General features: G+C 39.0%; 1 protein-coding gene across 8 annotated transcripts in view; it reads right to left on the bottom strand.

Moving 5' to 3' along the window:
• Nucleotides 1–21,474, bottom strand: part of LOC124129083 (protocadherin Fat 4-like) — a 61,275-nt gene that overhangs the window by 34,636 nt on the left and 5,165 nt on the right. For 6 of the 8 annotated variants that reach the window (XR_007218061.1, XM_048381795.1, XM_048381794.1 and 3 more), the window contains 3 exons: nucleotides 21,267–21,389; nucleotides 19,575–21,029; nucleotides 18,990–19,176 (listed from right to left, as the gene is read on the bottom strand). The exons of 1 other annotated variant lie outside the window; for it this stretch is intronic. Coding sequence is in view for 6 of the 7 variants with exons in the window: in XM_048381795.1 (XP_048237752.1) it covers nucleotides 18,990–19,176; nucleotides 19,575–21,029; nucleotides 21,267–21,389 (1,765 nt within the window). In the remaining variant the exon portion in view is untranslated. Of the gene's footprint in view, nucleotides 1–13,947; nucleotides 14,110–14,793; nucleotides 15,012–15,227; nucleotides 15,394–15,638; nucleotides 15,785–16,165; nucleotides 16,472–16,748; nucleotides 16,861–18,228; nucleotides 18,367–18,513; nucleotides 18,603–18,989; nucleotides 19,177–19,574; nucleotides 21,030–21,266; nucleotides 21,390–21,474 lie in introns of all 8 variants that reach the window. One more of the 8 variants, XM_048381793.1, reaches the window with a different exon arrangement.

A 21,474-nucleotide genomic window follows, 5' to 3' on the forward strand; every position in this document is an offset into this window, starting at 1 on the left:
CGCCAGAATTCTCTAGACCTTCTTATACAGGAAGAGTAAAAGAAAACCCCATTCCAGGAACCCTGGTTGTTGGTTTGGTGAGTGTGATAATCGTGCTTTTGATTTAACCGAGAGAGAGAGAGAGAGAGAGGGTGAGAGTGAGAGAGTGTGTGTGTGTGTGTGTGTGAGAGAGAGAGAGAGAGAGAGAGAGAGAGAGAGAGAGAGAGAGAGAGAGAGAGAGAGAATTGTTGATCAGGCCCGATTTCCTACATGTAAGGCGCATAAGGACAGCACGATGTTTCAGCCTAGATGGATGTCTTTAAAACTTACTACTTGATAGAACACTTGGTCCTGAAACACAAGAGACTTTAATTCAATTTCATTAAAATCAAAACTTTGTTATCGCTATCGCTAAACAAAGGTCCCATTACGGGTCACGTCAGAACGACCTTCTGAACAATCATAGAACCAACTGCAAAACCAGATGTAAATGCACCAATCAACACCTTCCACCTATTTGTTACTTTATTCTTGTATGTGGCTTCAAGTATAATCGAAAGAGTTATAACCCTTGTAATATCTGTATAGCCGAGTCAGTGTTTAAAATACATATTAAAATAATCTCTCTCTAATCTATCAAGGGGCTCGTCACAACAACTATTGGCCTAGACCGAGAGAACGACGACCAGGCGTATACTGCATTCACCATTCAGGCTTACCTGGATAGTGGCGACCAATGCTCCCCTGTGGTGAGTAGCAGTAATAGTAAACTGAATGTATGTGTGTTGGGATTTACAGTAACGAGCGGTTCATACTATCTGAAAGATATGTGTTTAGTGTTCGGTTACATGCATATTTCATCACTATATATCTTAACAGTCATGACCCATACTTACGTATGTAGATATGTTTGGTGAAAGTTCATAAGTAATGAACCGATTTTGGACGCTCAAATGAAAAGTAGTTAAAGAAGATTAAACTGAAGACATTTCTCCTTGAAAATAACCTTTACTTAAAGAATAAGTATATTATTTCACATTCTATCCTACAGACGATTGGTCAACTTATTACGAATATAACAGACGTGAACGACAATGCGCCAGAATTCTCTAGACCTTCTTATACAGGAAGAGTAAAAGAAAACCCCATTCCAGGAACCCTGGTTGTTGGTTTGGTGAGTGTGATAATCGTGCTTTTGATTTAACCGAGAGAGAGAGAGAGAGGGTGAGAGTGAGAGAGTGTGTGTGTGTGTGTGAGAGAGAGAGAGAGAGAGAGAGAGAGAGAGAGAGAGAGAGAGAGAGAGAGAGAGAGAGAGAGAGAGAGAGAATTGTTGATCAGGCCCGATTTCCTACATGTAAGGCGCATAAGGACAGCACGATGTTTCAGCCTAGATGGATGTCTTTAAAACTTACTACTTGATAGAACACTTGGTTCTGAAACACAAGAGACTTTAATTCAATTTCATTAAAATCAAAACTTTGTTATCGCTATCGCTAAACAAAGGTCCCATTACGGGTCACGTCAGAACGACCTTTCATCCGAACAATCATAGGTACAACTGCAAAACCAGATGTTAATGCACCAATCAACACCTTCCACCTATGTAATTTTTGTGGCAGACAGCCCTTTATGATTCATTTTACGAGTGTCAAGTCCAATTGAACATAATAGCGTATTTCGTGATTGATTTTGCAATTCGGCGTAACACCACGGAGTCCTATTTACGTGAACACGTTGTTGGGTTGTCTGCATCCGTACATAAGTGTTCAGCACCTTTTTCCAGTCAGTATTTGTTTCATTTGAAGTCTTAAATGACATGTTAAAAATAAAGTTTTGAGGCCAGATAAATGTGCATTCTTGCTCAAAAGACAACATACAAAATGATACAATGAAAATAAACTATATGAAGGTGATGTTAATTTCGAGTTTTGTTTTATTTATTTCAGCTCTATTCAATATTAATCTTGAAACCAGAAACTTATAGGTAGGATATTTTGGATCATGATATGCAAGTTTCTTATTAAATAAAATGTATACCGTATGCAATAATATGCTTGTGGCGCATTTATATATGACGAATAATATCAAAAGGATAGTTACGGTGTTGCTGCAGATTACAGATTAAAATGTTCAGATTACGCAGTGAAACTCAGCAAGATTTAGACGAAATTAACCAGTGTCTAGTTATATCAACAGCGAGTTTTAAATGGATTTATCATCTCTTTCTCCCTGTATAAAATGGGTGTAGACATACCTATTCATTGACAATAACATGTCATTTGCACTTATATTCACGAATTGACAGTTGCCAATGGCAATGGAAAGTACAAATGTAGGAATGTTGGTATGAACTTTCCATTCTGGGGCACACCATTAGCAATTGGGGTCCCTTCGTCTCTCCCGATGTTTCACACCGACAACAGATACACCTGATCCAGACAGCGAGTGCAGCGCGGAGAGAGAGCTACAGATTGTGTATGGCAAGAACGAGGAGTAAATATCAATGGCTCAGGTGTCTCACAGTATAAGGAATGGATTTGGTCGTGTATTGTACTATACAAAAGCACACAGAGTTAGCAATATTGTTATACTATCCGGGACAGCTTTAATATTTACCCAAGTCGGGGTTCGTGCCGCTTGTAGCAGAGCTACAGGCTTTCAGATCTTACAACCATGATTGCCCGACAATATAGGGTGCAGTCAGGTCAAAGCCCATGAATGTTCTCCATACCCCATGGAAGTATCGCAGTGCCATAACGTTCCAGATAATATTAAAGGCTAGCTATGCGAACGTTTGTTTTGGGGTTCACTGAGAAGGCTGCCTACAAAATGAACATTTCAAACTGCATGTATACTGAGGGGCATCTACATTCAATATTCAATTACAGAGACTGTACATATTTAATGTGTGTTTCTGCGTGTGTGCGTGTTCGGGGCTGCGGTAGTGTCTGTGTGTTTGGGGGTGTATGTGTGAACATAACGCCTTATTTGAAATCTTAAGTTTCTAGTTGACAAACTATCGTATGCAAATGCACACTTTAATTTGTTACATACACTACAGAGCTCAAATCAAAGTACGTCTAGACGATTGACCATTGAATGAGTTACCCTTGTTATCCAGCGTGTGAACATACAACGTCAAGAGCCAGAGAATAACAAATTCCATTTGGAGTAAAAGGCAAAATAACGGTAAAAATTGTATGAATGGATCACTTAAAGTCGGTGACGACACCAGGTGACAACTGACTATAACTTGGTGATTACCAATGAGCATATAATACTGATTCCACCAGGACTATGGAAAACAATCCAGTTTCCCTGTCTAAATGTTCTCTCCCCAAATTAACAACGACATCGTTTGTCAGGAAGTCAAGCAACTCGCATGCATGTGTAGCGGCCATACAATTTCCGAGTCCCGTGACGGGATTCGAACCACGGACCTTCTGAGCAGAGGTCGGACGCCTTGTCCACATGACCAAAGAGGTTAACCCCGTCACAAATCTGACAAGGTAAGGATGTCATCTGTGGGATGACTCCAAGCCCTGCTACATACTCCCCCGTCAACAGAAGGCACGTCCCGCGCCGCATAGTAGGCGACTGAGGCTTATTTTGCTCACGTTGGACGCCAATGTTGCGGACATAAAATTTCCGAGTCCCGTGATGGGATTCGAACGACGGACCTTCTGAGCAGAGGTCGGACGCCTTGTCCACATGACCAAAGAGGTTAACCCCGTCAGCAAGCTGACAAGGTAAGGATGTCATCTGTGGGATGACTCCAAGCCCTGCTACATACTCCCCCGTCAACAGAAGGCACGTCCCGGGCCGCATAGTAGGCGACTGAGGCTTATTTTGCTCACGTTGGACGCCAATGTTGCGGACATAAAATTTCCGAGTCCCGTGATGGGATTCGAACCACGGACCTTCTGAGCAGAGGTCGGACGCCTTGTCCACATGACCAAAGATGTTAACCCCGTCAGCAAGCTGACAAGGTAAGGATGTCATCTGTGGGATGACTCCAAGCCCTGCTACATACTCCCCCGTCAACAGAAGGCACGCCCCGCGCCGCATAGTAGGCGACTGAGGCTTATTTTGCTCACGTTGGACGCCAATGTTGCGGCCATAAAATTTCCGAGTCCCGTGATGGGATTCGAACCACAGACCTTCTGAGCAGAGGTCGGACGCCTTGTCCACATGACCAAAGAGGTTAACCCCGTCAGCAAGCTGACAAGGTAAGGATGTCATCTGTGGGTTGACTCCACCCCCTGCTACACATGGGTATCTGAATATTTCTGAATGTAGTTACTTTCTGTTTTAACAAACAGACCACGCCCATTACAAATTATTATACAAAGAAAACATCGAAAGTTTACAACGTTAAAAATTGTGCCGTGGTATGAGACATTATCACTGTAAAAGTCATTCATATGAATAGTTCAAGATACACATGTGATTAACCCAGCTTGTCTGATGTATTCTCTGACAGTATTTAATGAGTCCTCGCTTGAGTATTGTAATAATTATAGTTGGAAGGTTTGACAAGGATTTGGAGGTACATTTACTGGACCCTGCAATATATATCGCTAATGAAACGTACGAACGCACGTCTAATGGTGGAGGGCACGTCTAGGAATGTTGTTCAATGATGATACCGATAGGACAGGACATTCTTCCCCTTTTCGCGAACACCCGGTGTCATTTACTTTCAGTGATCCATTCACATCATTTTATCACTATTTTGTCTTTTACGCCCTATGGAATCCGTTTCGGTGGATAATCATAACTGGTTATTCTCTGGTTGTGACGTTTTGAATTTGCAATTTACTTTTACGCTTCCGTGATCTTGTGGATAGAGCGTCTGCCCGGAGAGGGTTAGGTCAGTGGTTCGATCCCCGGCTGCGTAATACCAAAATTCGTTTACAGATGGTACTTAGTGTATCCTTCCTGGCGCTCGGCATTAAGGGGATAAAACAAATACTGGTCGTCTCGGAATCAGTATTCTATGTCTGAGCGGCGTATCACGTGGCATGGTAAGTTCGGTATATTCGGTCGATCACATTGCACTTCTATAAATGGCAATCTCATGAGTTAGGCAAGAATACTGATTGAATAATCAGTGTAAATGACCATCCTGAACTCTCTTTACAACTTTTAAAATTGCAACAACCCACGCACGTCAGGACATTCCTCGATCATTTTCACTTTATCCGTTTCAACAGAGATGCGTGCATGAGATAAGGAATATATTCGTTAGTGATATTAATTCATGTATAACATTGCGGGAAATACTGTCAATACTGGATGTGTATGTTGTTTGTCCTGAATAAGTGCTTGGATTAGGACTATTAACAAACACTGGGCATGAGATAATAAACTATCAACTTCATGTAATTTTTTATATGTATCTGAATGTAAAATCATAACATCAAGTAAGACTATACTCTGTGTCACTTAAAGAAATCAAACTACTCCAGCAACCTTTGCTGATGGATGGGTCGACAAACAGTTAAAGCCAACATTAACGGCTGGAGAGTATATTTGCTATTATTGATTTAAAACTGTTGGCCAAACCAGAAACATGCTCCGCTAAATGAGGCAAAGACTCAGTCTGTATGATCAAGAATTTGAAATTTGTGATTATACTACATACTTTTACAAAGACCTTCCTTAAATTTAATCTGACAAGGTGACGATCTAAATGGTTAGGTGAAGTGGTGTGTCAAATATCTATTCCAATACCATCTAGGCATTTCAGACATTGAATTATAACGCCAATCTTAAAATACCAGGACATAAAAAGTATATGTACCTATACCTGTGTTAATAGCAATGACGACATGTCCTACCCGAAACACTCGTTAAGGTGAAGGGCAGCCTTCTTCTCCATGTGTCTACATCACCTGTTAAGGTTTCAAACAACTTCTTCAATGTTTTAGTGCATACCTTTGTTGCTTTAGTTATGTTTATGATTATTACTAACCAGCTGCAACACTGCACAAGATGTTGTTTTTACTAAGTATCGTGATACATAAGAGAGGTACAGCGTGTTGTGATCCGTCAGTTAGAAATGTAAACGCTTTGAAAAAGACACCTGTCCATACAATACTAGGAGCTTTACTAGTTTCGCAAAAATATGGAGAAAATAGGGGAAGTTACTTCTGAAATGTAGTGTATTCTGTCCATGTTAGTTAGTGTCAGATTTCATTGTGTACATAGCCTGAAGCACACTGTGGTTTCTTTTTGTAAGCTGTCATGTGACCTATTAAATCTGCGCTTTTATAGTCTAACACCATAATATTTATTACCCCCATTGTACGTATGTGTTAAACAACATGTAGTTTATACCATCTTTGGATTATTTATCTGAAACCCATTTGTCTAGATGTTAAACCTTTTGTGGTCAGTTTAATTTGAGTGCACTCTTCAAATGTATAGAGAAAAAGACGAATTATATGAAGCTAACAAAGGTCTGAAGATGGAACTCCAGGCATTCAAAGACACAAGGTGAATGGTTATTATATTTCACATTGGTAGGCCAGATTCGCATAGATGTTATATGGGGTGAAACATTTCATACTACCTGTATTCTCAATTGCCCATTCCTAATAATAATACATTCTGTTCTGTATTAGACAAGTAAGAATTGTCATGAACACTGATTACAATAGACATCAAGATATTTGAGTATATCCATAAATCCTGAACATCCGGAAAACCACATTTGGCCTGGATGGTTTTGGAAGATTTGTAATTGAAAATTATGTACCATTGACAATGGATAAAAAGTAGAAGAAATGTTTATTTTCTGGCACAACATCTGAAGCACCTCACCAGTAGAGAGTGTTACCAATATTTTATCTCTCCCGGTCCTCTTGTACCCATATCTGTTACTACTACTCTCCGAGAGGCGAATTGAAACTTTTGTGCAGCTAGATTCAGGAAGTTCACACCGAGTACATAATGTTGCCTTTAATCTGTCAGCGACAGCCTTCTCCCGGCTTAAATATAGAGCCTGAGAAATGTTATTGTAGGTTGTTCATAGATTCAATGCTTTCAATTATTTCCAAAAGGTCTATTGAAATGTAACCTATAGTGATGTTATAAACAACTTAAGTCCAGACGTGAATGATTGTTTAGCATTTATGATACGCTTAGCTTAGCGACGCGAGACTGTTTCGATAAGGGCGGGAGCGATCATCGCCACAGAATTCAAACGGCCGTTGATGCAGAGGTATTTAAGTCTGTACGTTACCGTCACAAAAAAAATGCAACCAGTTGTTTATCCAGCGTAACGGCACTTTGCCATTGCCTCAACATAGTTTTATGTTCATTAAAGTATTATTGATGAGGATATGAAGTTCGTGAATTTAGCGTCAAGTTCTGCCTGGCACTGTTGTCGATGGTCGAAATGAGAGTACGGATCACATGTTGGGTAAAGTTAGGCCACTCGGCCTGTAGTGCAAGTTGATATCATCCTTATTTCATTAAACTGGCCAGGCCGAAAATGCATCCCTAATTAAACACTCCAATTTGTGTTGGTTCTCAAAAGAGCAGTTGATATACAGTAAGCATATACACTCACACAAGAAACGGGGGCACGGGTGGCCCAGTCGTCTAAGGCGCCGCGATTCGCTGTGCAGAGTTGCGTCCCTTGGGCACGCCCGAAACCTATGGACCGCCTCCGTGGTCTTGTGGTAGAGCGTCCGCCCGGAGAGCGGAAGGTCCAGGGTTCGATCCTGGGCCGCGTCATACAAAAAGACGTTAAAAGATTGTACTTGTTGTTACCCTGTCTGGCGCTCGGCATTAAGGGGCTAAAACAAGGACTGGTCGGCTCGGAGTCAGTATACTGTGTCTGAGTGGGGTATTCATGTTAAACTGCGGCATGGTATCTCAGTGAGCTAGCACTATAAATCGGCATCAGTCAGGACTAGTACAAGCAGCCACACACACACATACACGTGCATGCACGTCGCTATATAAGTGCAATAATCTTGGACGCGACGTTAAACCCAATTTCACCTCACCTCACCTCACCGAAACCTATGATTGTGGGTTCGAATCCCGGTTCGCCCCGATTAGGTTTCTAGGTTTGTCAGCACCATACCCGTGCTCGTGGGTTTCATCGAAGTGGTAAACGTCTGAGACCTGCATCACTTCGGGTTTCCTCCCACATTAAGCTGACACGCCGTGATATAACTGGAATACTGTTAAAAGCGGCGTTAATCCAAACTCACTCACTCACTCACACAAGAAACATACACACAAAAGGGTGTTCATATTTATGTCTATCTATTACGACACGAATATGACAAATCGTCACTCGTCACCACTCGTTCATTTCCTTAACCCAGCAACATTGTTAAGCTCAACTCACTCACTGTGAACACAGTGTTCCAGTTTAATTTCATCACACACGAGGCGCTCCATTTTCTTACTTTAAGCCTTCTTGATATTGAGTTGCACTGAAATGTAGCAGTGCATTACTGTTGAATAGCAATCAGAGAGATGGTCCCAAGACAGGTCAAGTTGAGTGTATAATTCCCTTCAACAGTAAACTTTCAGTGCACAATACCCCTACACGTCAATGGTATCGGTTTCGTCATTAGTTAACTTGGCTGTATGTACATCAGTCTTCGATATCTTCAAAGAGTAGCTACAGATGTAATGTACTGCTGTTTTCGTATATGCTATAAGCCACCCATAAAAGTAAAATTTGGTTCCTCACGTTTCGGCCATCCGTCATCAAAAACATATCGCAACTTACTTCAGCTTTGACGACATAACAGATTTTATGTGCGCACCCTAGACACAGAAAATCATCCCTGCGAACTTTCGCAAAGTATGTAAAACACTGACTGTATAATATAACTCTCTCAGTAAGATTTTATGTCAGCACTCTCGACGCTGAGGGTTAAAATACTTTCAGCCGAAATAACTCCAGGGTGTCTGTTTGTAAATAACAAAATATGCAACCTGGTTTAATGTATTTAGCGACATACATACAAACATACATACATACATACATGCATGCATGCACGCACGCACGCACGCACGCACGCACGCACGCACGCACGCACGCACGCACACACATACATACATACATGGTCGACCCCTAACGCTTCAAAACAGGCTATTTTTCAAATCTATCATATTGTTACCTAGGGTGAGTAAAGAGTTTCTCTTCTACCATATGCTTAGTCGATACAACGACATTTCTTATGAATATGGAAAGATTAATGCCACAATGTTAACAAAAGAATGCGAAACGAAACGGTATATTTTATTCAGTGTCAAACAATATGAACTAAACGTGATACATGTTTCAAGGTTTAAAAGTTGACATTTGTTACTCTATATACAGTTGACAATGACGCTTGAAACAGGTGAATGTGCAGAGCAATGGAAACATAATCCTTGAGCATATAATCTTTGAGTATCAAACATACATATAAGAGTCAAACAGCTGAAACGTGTTTATTCGGACAGTTGTATTCAAACTGCTACGAGAATCAGTTCCAGCACTGAGGAGATGATGACTAAATACATCGATTATGATTACTGGCGTCTTGACTAAGACGTTATTAAATACATGATTATGAAATTACTAGTAAAACGCATGCAATTATTACAAAGCATTAAAATGTATCAACGCTGCTATATGAAATACAAATAACTGGTGTATAATACAAATATACTCATTATTACTTTCGTTTGAGAGACATAGTGTTTCTCATATGCAAAACCGGTTATCGTTTAGGAATGATCTAAAGCATTATCACTGCTTTGGCACGTGTAGTTCGTTGATTTATTCATCTTTTAAATGTTTATGTATGATACAACCAATCACCGTGCTTCTTGCGAATGATTAAATTTTCATCCCCGTAGCCGAGATTAGGTGAAGGCGTTTTTCACATTCTATTGGCGTCTTCATCAACATAGTCAGGAAAGGGATCTGTGGGAGGTGTGCACGTAGGCCTGGAACATGGTAAATTTATTAAATTGCGACTAATTTGATAAATAGATCATGATATTAAACTACTATCGACGATCGAGACATAATCAAAAAATGATATTTCAAAAGTTGGTCATTAAATGAAAATCAGTATTTTAAAATATAAGTCACAATAGAAGTGGTTTCATTCCAACCCTCATAATGTTAAATCAAATATTGATGACATTATGTTCCACTTGATGTATTCATATTTCTTGAGAAATATGTATGTGAGAAAAATCAACGGCCAAATGTGTATTCATATTTAGTTTACCTTGGACCTGTAGACACATATGCTGGGTTTGGAACACCGGATGACTGCAAAGACGAGAGAGTTTAGATTTAGACAGCTGTTAGTCTGTTAGCTGTAATAGCTGTTATTACCAGCTCATTTTAAAAGAATACTGTAATGTAAATACTGCATACAGAAAAATCACTTTTCATAATCAGTTAGATGTAAATGTGTGTACCATACATAAGATCAGTTATGTTGTCAACACTTGTCATGGTTGGATTTCAGACACTTAATAAATCCAAATGAAAACACTTCACAGAACGAGTGTGGTCCGATAGAAAAAGGGAAGTAACTCTTCACTGTCATGCAGACAGGTACCTACATTTTGGTGAAGAGGCTTATGTGAGTTAAAGTCAATGTTTTGTAACAGTCACTGATCTATTGTGTAATGTTGGTACGAGAAGAGAGTTCAACATGCAGTTCAGCAGTCTGTGAATGTTATTTTTAGTCCCACATGATCACAACTGCTCGACAGCTTATAAAATGGTGTGTCAAGAATGATATGCTGTAGACTTACGAAATCTCTGTCTTTGAGTTTGTTGTATGCTGTTTCTTCATCTTTGCCCCCCGCAGCTAGTGAGTCGTATCCAGCTTGTTCTGATGCTTTTGTTGTTTTACCATGAGCGGTGTTAATATTTTCCTGATATTGTGTTCTTCTTCTTACAGTCCTCCACCTAAACGAAACAATGTAATTGGAAACTGAAACTCAAAAATCCATTTTACCTTTAAGGACATAATGAAATTACACGGGAGATTTTGTTATTAATGTTAATGAGTTTCATCCTCGATAATTGAAAGGCTGGAGTCTTTTGAGCACTTACTTGTATATAGCAAATACTGCAGCAATGCTGATCACTGCAAGTAGGGCTGCCATAGCTATGAATAACCCAAGGAATAATTCTCTCTGTTGTTGTAGCTGTGAATATGCGTTTTCAGCTACACATTTTGTTTGTGTATATCCCTGTAGGGTTATCGTAACTGTACACGATCTGAAACAAATATCACAAATCATTTGACCGCTGCTTCAAGAAATGCTTTGTTTTACTGCAAAGAGAAGCCAAACACTGATTCGGAAGTGGACCACATAGTTCGGACATTGCCTTGTAACCATTGATCTACTGCCTTGTTCCTGCACGGTATTTGTTGCCAATACATCATGCCATTGGTTTCAAACATATACTCTATCAGCAGCAGTAGCAGCTTTATCAAAATCAGCCTAAATCAAAACTGGTCATGCCTGTATGATAAAAAACTTACCCAGTCTTCGGATAAGGACTTTCGTCGGTGGCGATTATTACTAATTTTATCACTTCGGGCACTGTGTCGTCAAATTTAATGTGAACAGATATTTTCCCAGTCTGGCCGTCGATCTTGAGATTTTCCTGAAGAATAATGGTCAACTCAAGCATGTATATATAGTCACATACAACGTCAGTTAAGTAGATGATAAGATAAGGAGAAACAGATTCTGAGGTAACTGGGACCAGGATAAATAGTAACTAGAATGTGGGGGAAATAAAGGCTTCCAGTTTAAACTGACATGAGACTATCTACAAGAACCTTTTTAAACTATGACTAATGGGGAAACACTATACATTCACACAGATGTAGGAGGCCATTAGATCCGGGGTGATGGAATAATGTGACATGACTTCAAGACAAGTGAATAGTTTTAATTGCGCACCCTATCATTTCTTGTTTGTATGGCGTATGTAACATTGTGGCCGTCGGCGTCCGTTGCCCGGAAGTTGGTAATCTTAACTTCTGTACCAGTTTCAGAAGAAAATTCCAATGACGCTTCATAAGCATCTGAAACATTTGAATACGTTTTCGTTAATTTATACAACATTGATTTATGTCAGTATTAACTATTGTACCAGATTCAGATTTAAACCCCAATATGAATCCATAAGCCTCTGAAACATATGAATTCATATTCGTCACATTAAGGTTAAACATAACCAAACAATCATAAAAAGTCAAAAGTCTTCTGTAATTATAATCAAGTGTAACACCCATTTATCATCAAATCGTACGTCTCTAAAACGCCTGAATTAGCAGTACAAACCCATCGAAGTGCATTTTTCTGATGAATCGACGTTGCATTTCTTATTTAAGGTTCAACATATTCGATTTGTCATTATACAGACAAACTTCCTGTAAAATGTAATGTCATGACTGCAGAGTATATCGTGTGCAAGATAACGTTGTCAAGATCTGATGTATGTTCAACTGGTCTCAAACCAGTTTACCTTTTCCAAATACGGGAGGATGTTCATTATAATCGTCTGGTCGTACTTCTATCGAGGCCTTTGTTGTAGTTACTGCCGATATATTGATTGGTCCGTTAAAGTTTCCCTCTGTCACACTGACTAGCATCTGGTAAAGAGACAGCATATTTGCCTTGAGGATAAGCAAACTGAAGCCGATACACTTGTTGTATATACTACTTGATGCTGATGGTAATGTGGCCAAAACAAATTGAATCTTTAGAATATTTTGATATTTCTTTGGTAAGGTTACATAAACAATAATATCTCTCGTCACCTTTGAAAACAAAAAGGGAAAGTATATTGAATTTTATTTTTATTTTAACCAACTCCGACCAAAATTTATCATTGTTCTAAATGAAAGCAATTTCACATTTAGGAAATCTCTACCAAACTTAGAGTACCATGGCGACTGTATCATATGCATGCCGATACACTTGTTGTGTTTATTACTTTAGCTTATGGTTATGAGCCACACATAATTAAGCCTGTGGTTTTTTTTATTAATACAGTCAAACACCGTTTTGAAGAACTTTGACGTGTCGAACTTACGGTTGTATCGAAGTTAAAGCTTGGACTGCGTATTCCTTTTTTATTTATCATTTTCGGTTGTGTCGAACCTCGGATAACTAGAAGTGTTTACGTAGGTCCCTTCACATTCGACATGGTGTGTGACTCTATTTCATATACCTTTGGTAATGCCACATAAACAATAATATTTCTCGTCACATTTTCACAACAAAATGCGTAGGTATGTCATATTTTAATTTTAATTTCAATTTTCAACCACTCTAGACTTAATTTACCATTGTTCTAAATGATAGCAATAATATAAATCAAAAAGCGACAAAAGCGTTTCTGTAATCGTAAGAGATCTGTAGTAAAAGTAGATTCCGACTGTATTATAAACATGTGTTTACGAATCACTATATCAAAATGAGATACCAGGTGTTCTCAAAAAAGGTGAACTCAAAAAAGAAAACTACTTTATTGTAAAATCACCAACTACATAACTAGCTTCAAAACAAATTGTATCTTTAGATCTAGGGTCGGAACGACGTTTTTTAGAATTTGTTCTTATGTGGCCTGATGAATTATTATAACCAACCTATTCACCATGTTTCTGTTCTAAAATACCTTTTGCCAAAATAGTGTTTCGGCCATAATAACTTATTTCATCACGTTTGCATATATTGCCTAAGTAAATATTCGTCAGTCTTTGGAAAGAAACAATTTAAGAACATTTATCAAATAATAATATGCAATTATATTATGTGGTATAGTTTGATTACTTTGTGTCGTAACCCTCAATATCTGTCTAAATGAACTACATGATCTATTGAACTGAACTTATGGCAACATATTGATTACCGCACATGGTGCAATAACGGTCCTTTTCCAAAATCTGTGCTTACATCAACCTCTGTGTAGTTCGACAGAGAAGCCCTCACTACTAGAGTTCCATTACGCAGCAATTCGATTCCCTCAACATGAGTAAGGTTTGTGAATTTGGGGTGACTGAGTTCATCAGCGTCTACCGACATCACTCTCCCGATCACATGCCCAGCTGGAGCACTCTGAAATGTGAATATTTAAACATACTTTCATATTCCTTAACGTTTAATGCTTGAATTGTTTATTCTAGTATTTACTTACGATAACATTTACCCCAGTTGCTAATATACTCATTATAGACAAACGAAGCAGCAGAAAAAAGTGTAAAAAGTAAAAAGAGTTCAATTGACATAACTTTGCAGGGTATCTCTCATCCAATTGTACGGTGGCGTTAAATGGCTTCTCTATAGGACATAGATAGGACATATAATAATATGTTCCGGCAGAGACTGATTCAGTCCTTTATTTATATGTTATTTCCTTACCCAGTGATATATCATTCTTGGACGATGACATACCAGTTGAGCGACTGAGTACAAATATGTATAGTTACGACCCCACTACGTATACTACTAATACTACTACTATTGCTACTATAACAACTACTACTACTTCTACTCCTAGTACTACTATCACGACAACTACTACTATTTCTACTACTACTGATCATAAAAATAATCATAATAATAATGATAATAACAATGCTCCTATTATATTAATTTGGAATTATATATTAGATATTGAATGAGTATGGTTTCACGTCCGTTTTAACTATATATTACAGCAGGAAACAAATATTATACTGATCATAATGATGGGCATGAAGTGAATCAGTCCTGTTGGCTTTTTACCCAATAAATACATACCTGATTTACTATGAAGTTCTGCTGGGTGTTGTTGAAGTAGGGTAAGTTGTCGTTAACATCTGTAACGTTCACTTCAACATCTGTTGTCCTATAAAGAAGGCTGCGTCGGTCTGTCGCCTTCACTCTTAGATAAAAGCGACTGCCTGTTTTTTCGCGGTCTATTGGGTCCTTTTGCCTTAGGTCTCCAGTCATACTGTCTATGTAAAAGCTCGAATTATCTGAAAATATCCGTTAGTACATAATTAAAATCTAAAACCTATTGCCATTATGAAAGAGGATTGATGTCTTTCCATTGATTTGTATGAATTCAATTTAAAGCCTATAAACTGATGAACATTATAAGAACACTAGAAAATGTCCAGAAGCGAGGATCTTAAGAATAACAGCATGTAAACTTTGAAGACATTTGCACACATGAACTAAGCAGGGTGTACCTATTAAATCATAGGTGCAGTTACACGCTTCTTCACTCGACCTTCGCGCATAGGCTCTAATGGACACCGGTTTATCCTCATCAGGCTTCTCATTCTCCGTCAGCAGGAAGGTGTATGTTTTATTGAAGAATGGTCGCGGCTGATCAGTCAGGATGGAAATAGTAATCTGTTGGCAGGAAACCCGTTACAATATATAAATACTAGTACCATGGCAAAACGCAAATCCAACCAATTGGTAATTTGACAATTATAATGCGTTTGGTTTAAATGCGAGAAGCTGGGAACAATTGCCCTTGTGTGTCTTTCGGTTGCCCCTTATATCAGACACGTCCCGATGGACTGAAGGAACATCATGGACAACCGTTTTTTGGTATGATCTTAATACTACAGTATATATAACAGCTACATTACGTTTGTGATTGCTTCCATAGCAGGGTCTTTTTGGGGTAGATCTGTCGCTTTGATCCTCAGAGTGACCTCATCATCATTCACTTTGTCTAGCGTTGAAGCCACGAATATTCTTCCTGAATCGCGATCAATCCTGAAGTAGTTGATGTCTAGAAAACATGGAGAGATATTATCACTTGCATGGTCGTGAAATTCGACATACTGATTGATCAGGTCTATATTGTGCTTCGAAAGGTGAAAAGACGTGAATCAACAGAAACTTCCATTCCCTAAATATTGTATAAGGTTTGTTCAGAAAATTGTTTTCCTTTTCAAAATTGTTTCCACTCAGCATCCCTATTCACTGGGCTTTGATATATCATCCTATTCATGCAGTATCAAGACAATTACACTGGACAATTTATAGATACCTTCTATCACGTCAGGTAACCTCCCCTTCTAAGTGTAACAATGATACAATTCATGCATGTTGACAATCATAATGCATTTAAATAATAAATAATTTCTAATATTTCATGTACACAACATACTTGAAAACATATGGTATTTAACGACTCCATTGCCATCCATGGTGCCGTCCCTGTCAGTTGCGGTGATGACGTCAGTGACAAGAGTGTTGATGTTAGCGTCTCTTGATATGTTGGCTCGGTACGGCGCCCCCTGAAACACCGGCGGGTTGTCATTGAAATCAAGGATGGTGACGGACATCGTTGTCGATCCAGTGAGACGCCCTGTGCAATTGCTGCATCCCTTCATGTCCACCGCAGTCACAATGCATTCATATGTTGAAGTCGTCTCATAGTCGAGGTCGCCGCTCACTTTCACGACTCCAGTCTCTAAAGAATAGGGATTATATCACATGGGATTATAATTTGTACAAAGGAAAAATGAATCGCTGCCTTAAGTATATTCACTTTTTGATGTGTTTGATATGTGTGCACATACAAACAGAGAGTCAACTACCCTTGTCAAAGGTCATTTCATTTTGTGTAGTAGTTTTACTGTGGTGAACCAGTGACAATCACTACCAAGATGGCTAAACTGAACGCTATTGACTACAAGGTGTTTCACGTTTACTTAGAATGCTTAAAGTATACGTCAGACTATTCTTACCCACTGACACATGGAATGGACAGAAAGTTCCGTTCACCATTACGGTGTTAGAAGTATATACAATTGCACCATGCTGCGCCAAGTCCCTGTCAGTTGCACTCACTGTCTCCACCTGAAATTAGAAGCAACATTATTGGTCAAACGATATGCTGCAAATAAAATCAGATACAATGGATAAGAGTTAGTGTGTGAGTATGGTAGTGATAACACTTCTGGAACAACCACCATGATTCTTATCGATCCCAGCCTTATCTCCCTCGAATTGCACGCTCTGATGTTTCATGAGGTGGTTCGCGTTATTCAGTGCTTTCTTCAATCCAGCATACCCCATGATATAACTGAAATAATCATCAAACCCTACTTACTCCTTCTTTAATTACTGGTCATAAATTCATGTATCATATAATGTGTAGGATTCTCGAAAGGATAAACCCAATGGATATAAATGTTATCCATTTACGGATAAATATGCAAATCATAAGGTCAGGTGGGTATCACTTTCAGCGATTGCAAACAAACGCGGCGTCGATCGGCAATCTATTCAAAATAATGACTATCGGGAATCAGGACAAATTGTTCGAATACTTGTCATCATTATCAAAATAATAGTCTAAGATACTAACAGATGTTTCACAGGGGTGTAGCTGGGGTCTTTTAAATTTTAGGCACCATTAAGAGATACAATTTGCGAAGCTGTGCTTGTGGACCTCTGCGGCTTGGTTTTTTTTCCCGAATTTAGAAACAGTTGGATTGGCCGAATTATGGCCAAACATTTACTTTGTTTCATTTTGTCGCTGTTTTGGACATCTGACAGCATTTCTTATCGTCATGATAATGTAATGACTAAGCAAACCAGACAAATTCTAAACAAACGTGACATATAAAAGATAAGAGCAGCTCCTTTTGACAAAGGGAAGTTACTCTAGCGGGCAAACAGATTTACTGCCACGAAGGGCTTGGACTGACAAAATTATTTTTGTGTTTTAAAATTCACCCTGGAAATTTTGTGCTGCCAGTTGTCTTTTTGCCTGTGTCGTCGTGACGCCACTGATACCACAGTTATGCCACGATTGGAACAATATTGCTTGCTGTCGTTTTCCAACTGACTTATCACCGACCTTGTTTGTGACCTTATAATATATTAATACACACATTCCTGGCTCCGTTCAGGTACCATTTGTAAGAGAAAAGAATATTCTTTTTCAAAAGAATTCAAGAATGATATTACACGATTAAGAGGTTGTGATGCTTGTGTGATTTGGGATCGTAAATGTTCTGTATGATGAATAGACAATATGTATTTAGCGCAAAGGCTCTGAAATACAATGTTTATTCCATAAACGGGGATATTTACCATCCCCAAACACACTCGCGTGATACCTTCGATATATAAAACTGGACACATTGATTGGTGTCAATGTCCCAATCCTAACCGTTGTGTATCCATTAGTTAACTATGCTTATTGCTTTATGTACATACCGATGCGGAAATGGCACTATCTTCCTTTACTGTCACTGCATACGTTGTTTGGAATTCCGGGGGATTGTCGTTGATATCCAGGACAAGGATCGTCGCACTTGTTGTTGCAGTTCTCGGAGCATCGCCATTGTCTGTCGCCTTGAAATTAAGCATGGAATGTTAGATGCATATTTCAGTCGCCATAAAATCAATCAAGAAACTGTTAAATAAATCACCAACGATTTGAAATCGTTGGTGTTTCGATGTGTAGTCAAGCCACAGTTTAGTGTTAAGTTTTTGTGTTACCTTGATGATTAAGTTGTATGTATCATAATCTTCTCTGTCTAGATCTCCCGAAACAGTAACAGTGCCGGTTCGAGAATTTATCGAGAAATCTGCAAACCGTACAACACATTCAATACTGTAAATACGAAATGAAACATTGAATTGAAAAAGGTAAAACGAAAAAGTACAACAAACACAGTGAACATGAATAGGACAAGATATATAATAACACCCGAAAATGCTAACCCTGAGCATAATAGGTATATGTTTTGTAAACTATATATATATTATTGTTTAACAAACTTGAAACCCCGGGAAACAATCCTAATTAATTTGCACAAGGCACTACTTGCTCCAGTTATGTTCACAATTACAATCACAACTTACTGAATTGAAGATATTACTAGCATATTCATGTTAAGACAAACAGCAACGTTTGGCATCAATATCTGCACCTTCCTTAAACGCAGTGTCATCACTAACATTTAACAACTTACGTGTCCGAGGTGTCTGCGATACAATGCTGTACGTTATTGTTCCATTTTCATCTGCATCCCCATCTTTGGCAATGATGCGTCCGATCTCCTTGCCAGTAGAATTTTCCTTAACTTGAAAGACGAGCTGTCCAGAAGATGCCAGAAATATTGGTCTATTGTCATTTACATCCAAAATTTGAACTGTTACCTGAAACAATCACATCAAATCTTTAAAATGTTACAACGGCTCACATACTGTTTTCATGTTAATCCTTAAAAATATAAACGATTCAGATGTAGCTCCATTACATGTCCAAACCAGAGGAAAAAATAAAACCGCAAAAATGCAAATACTTTCACTCTTAAGTCCTTGTCATTGCTTTATCACTTCTCTGTCTCGTTGTGTGTTCCCTATGTCATCTATTCCTCCTTCAAAAGTTTATATTCAAGTGCAGTTTCCTGTACTGTAGAGAAATAGAGAATCGGGCAATAAGTCGAAACCTACATGACGCCAAAGAGAGAGTATCGTTTGGAGCGAGACAATTTTTCGAAATTCGTTCTATACGAGCTATACGAGATTGATCTATGGGAGAAACCCGCACTTACAACAGCCACGTCCGAGGCGTTAGTGGTGATATCCCTGGCACGAACGACCATGGTATGATTTGCTACTGTCTCTCGATCCTGTGCTTTACTGCAAGTCAACGCTCCACTACTTGGATCAATACGGAAATCCCCGCCATGGATTAAGGTATAGTGAACTGACACGTTGGCGTCATGAGCAGCATTTGCTCTTCCGAAAGATGTGGTATATAATCGGTTCTCCACAATTGAAAACGTATAGTCTTTAGAACTGAACCGTACAGTACTATTGCCTTGTATTTTCTTCACATCAACTGATACTGGGACTGTGACACTTAGCGATGGAGAACCTTTATCTGTGGCTGTAACATCAAAGTTATATGTTGTGGAAGCAACGGGTTGACTTGCGCCCTCTTTGATGCGTAACACACCTACAGTGTCTCCATCAATGTAGAATTTGTCCGTCTCCCCACTCATGGAGAGTATAATAAGGCCATTCGTTCCAGAGTCATCGTCCGTGACTTCAAAAACATCAACAGGGTTGTTGGTTACCCACTCCCAAGTTGTTATCTCAGACTGATAGTTGGGTTTATCAAAACGTGGACTGTTGTCATTTTCGTCTTCAACGTTTATCTCAACTTTTACTGTGTCGCTCATTGTGGGAAACCCTGGGTTCTCTGCTTTTATTTCTATCAGATGTTGCTGCATTTCTTCATAGTCAAGAGGAATCGCACATCCAATTGCGCCAGTGGTGTTATTGACTGTAAAGTTAGAACTTGTTGTTGAGAACGTGATGCTGGCATTGATTCCTTCGTCGTGGTCTGTTGCCGACACTGTTAGGATGCTTCTGTCACATGGACTATTTTCCGTATAAGAACCCTTGTAGTATTTCTCCGTAAATGTAGGCTTTTCATCGTTTACATCACGAATATTGACGGTAATATTCAACTCTGATTCTAGAGAAGGCGACCCTTGGTCCTTTGCTTCGATGATCAGGTTGAAGACTTTCCTTTTTTCTCTGTCTATTGCCTTGATTGTCGATACTTCGCCAGTGCTTTCGTTAACTTGGAAGAAACCAAATCCCCCATCTTTCAATGAGTATGATACCTTTGCATTGAGGCCTTCATCCCTGTCTGTGGCTGTTAACGTTGTGATAGTCTTTGGTCCAACGTTTTCTTCCACCCAAAATACGGTCGACCCGCCGTTGAACTGTGGTGCATTGTCGTTGACATCCATGATTGTGATGTTGAGTGCAGTGGTGCCTGTGTTAGGATTAGATGGATTGTCTGTTCCAGTTAATGTCAGGACTACGTATGGAGTTACTTCGAATTCTCTATCAATCGGGGTTCCGCTGGTTTTTATTGTGAATTGGTTGTGATTCAATTTCTCAACAGCAAAATAGGTCTTCCCAGGTCCCGTTAAAGCGAAGTTTACAGAACCATTCACTCCAGCGTCTTCGTCGGTAACAGCTATGTCCACCTGCTCAATAGAATATGAACTTCATTAGATGTTTGATTAAGGTTCTTAAGGTCATCACATTATACATGACTTAGCAATACACCACTGCTGCAAGCTAATTTCCAATCTGGCCGAATGAATGCCTTTCAGTGTTATCTATATGTTTACATATCTAAGTTATATGTGTATATTTGTATGTTTATAAACAACTCTCTCTCTCTCTCTCTGTTAAATCAAAATCACGATTATCACACTCACCAAACCAACAACCAGGGTTCCTGGAATGGAGTTTTCTTTTACTCTTCCTGTATAAGAAGGACTAGAGAATTCTGGCGCATTGTCGTTCACGTCTGTTATATTCGTAATGAGTTGACCAATCGTCTGTGGGATAGAATGTGAAATAATATACTTATTCTTTAAGTAAAGGTTAATTTCAAGGAGAAATGTCTTCAGTTTAATCTTTTTT

Source organism: Haliotis rufescens, unplaced genomic scaffold (genome assembly GCF_023055435.1).
Source record: "Haliotis rufescens isolate VD_foot unplaced genomic scaffold, xgHalRufe1.0.p SCAF_4, whole genome shotgun sequence".
NCBI lineage: Eukaryota > Metazoa > Mollusca > Gastropoda > Lepetellida > Haliotidae > Haliotis > Haliotis rufescens.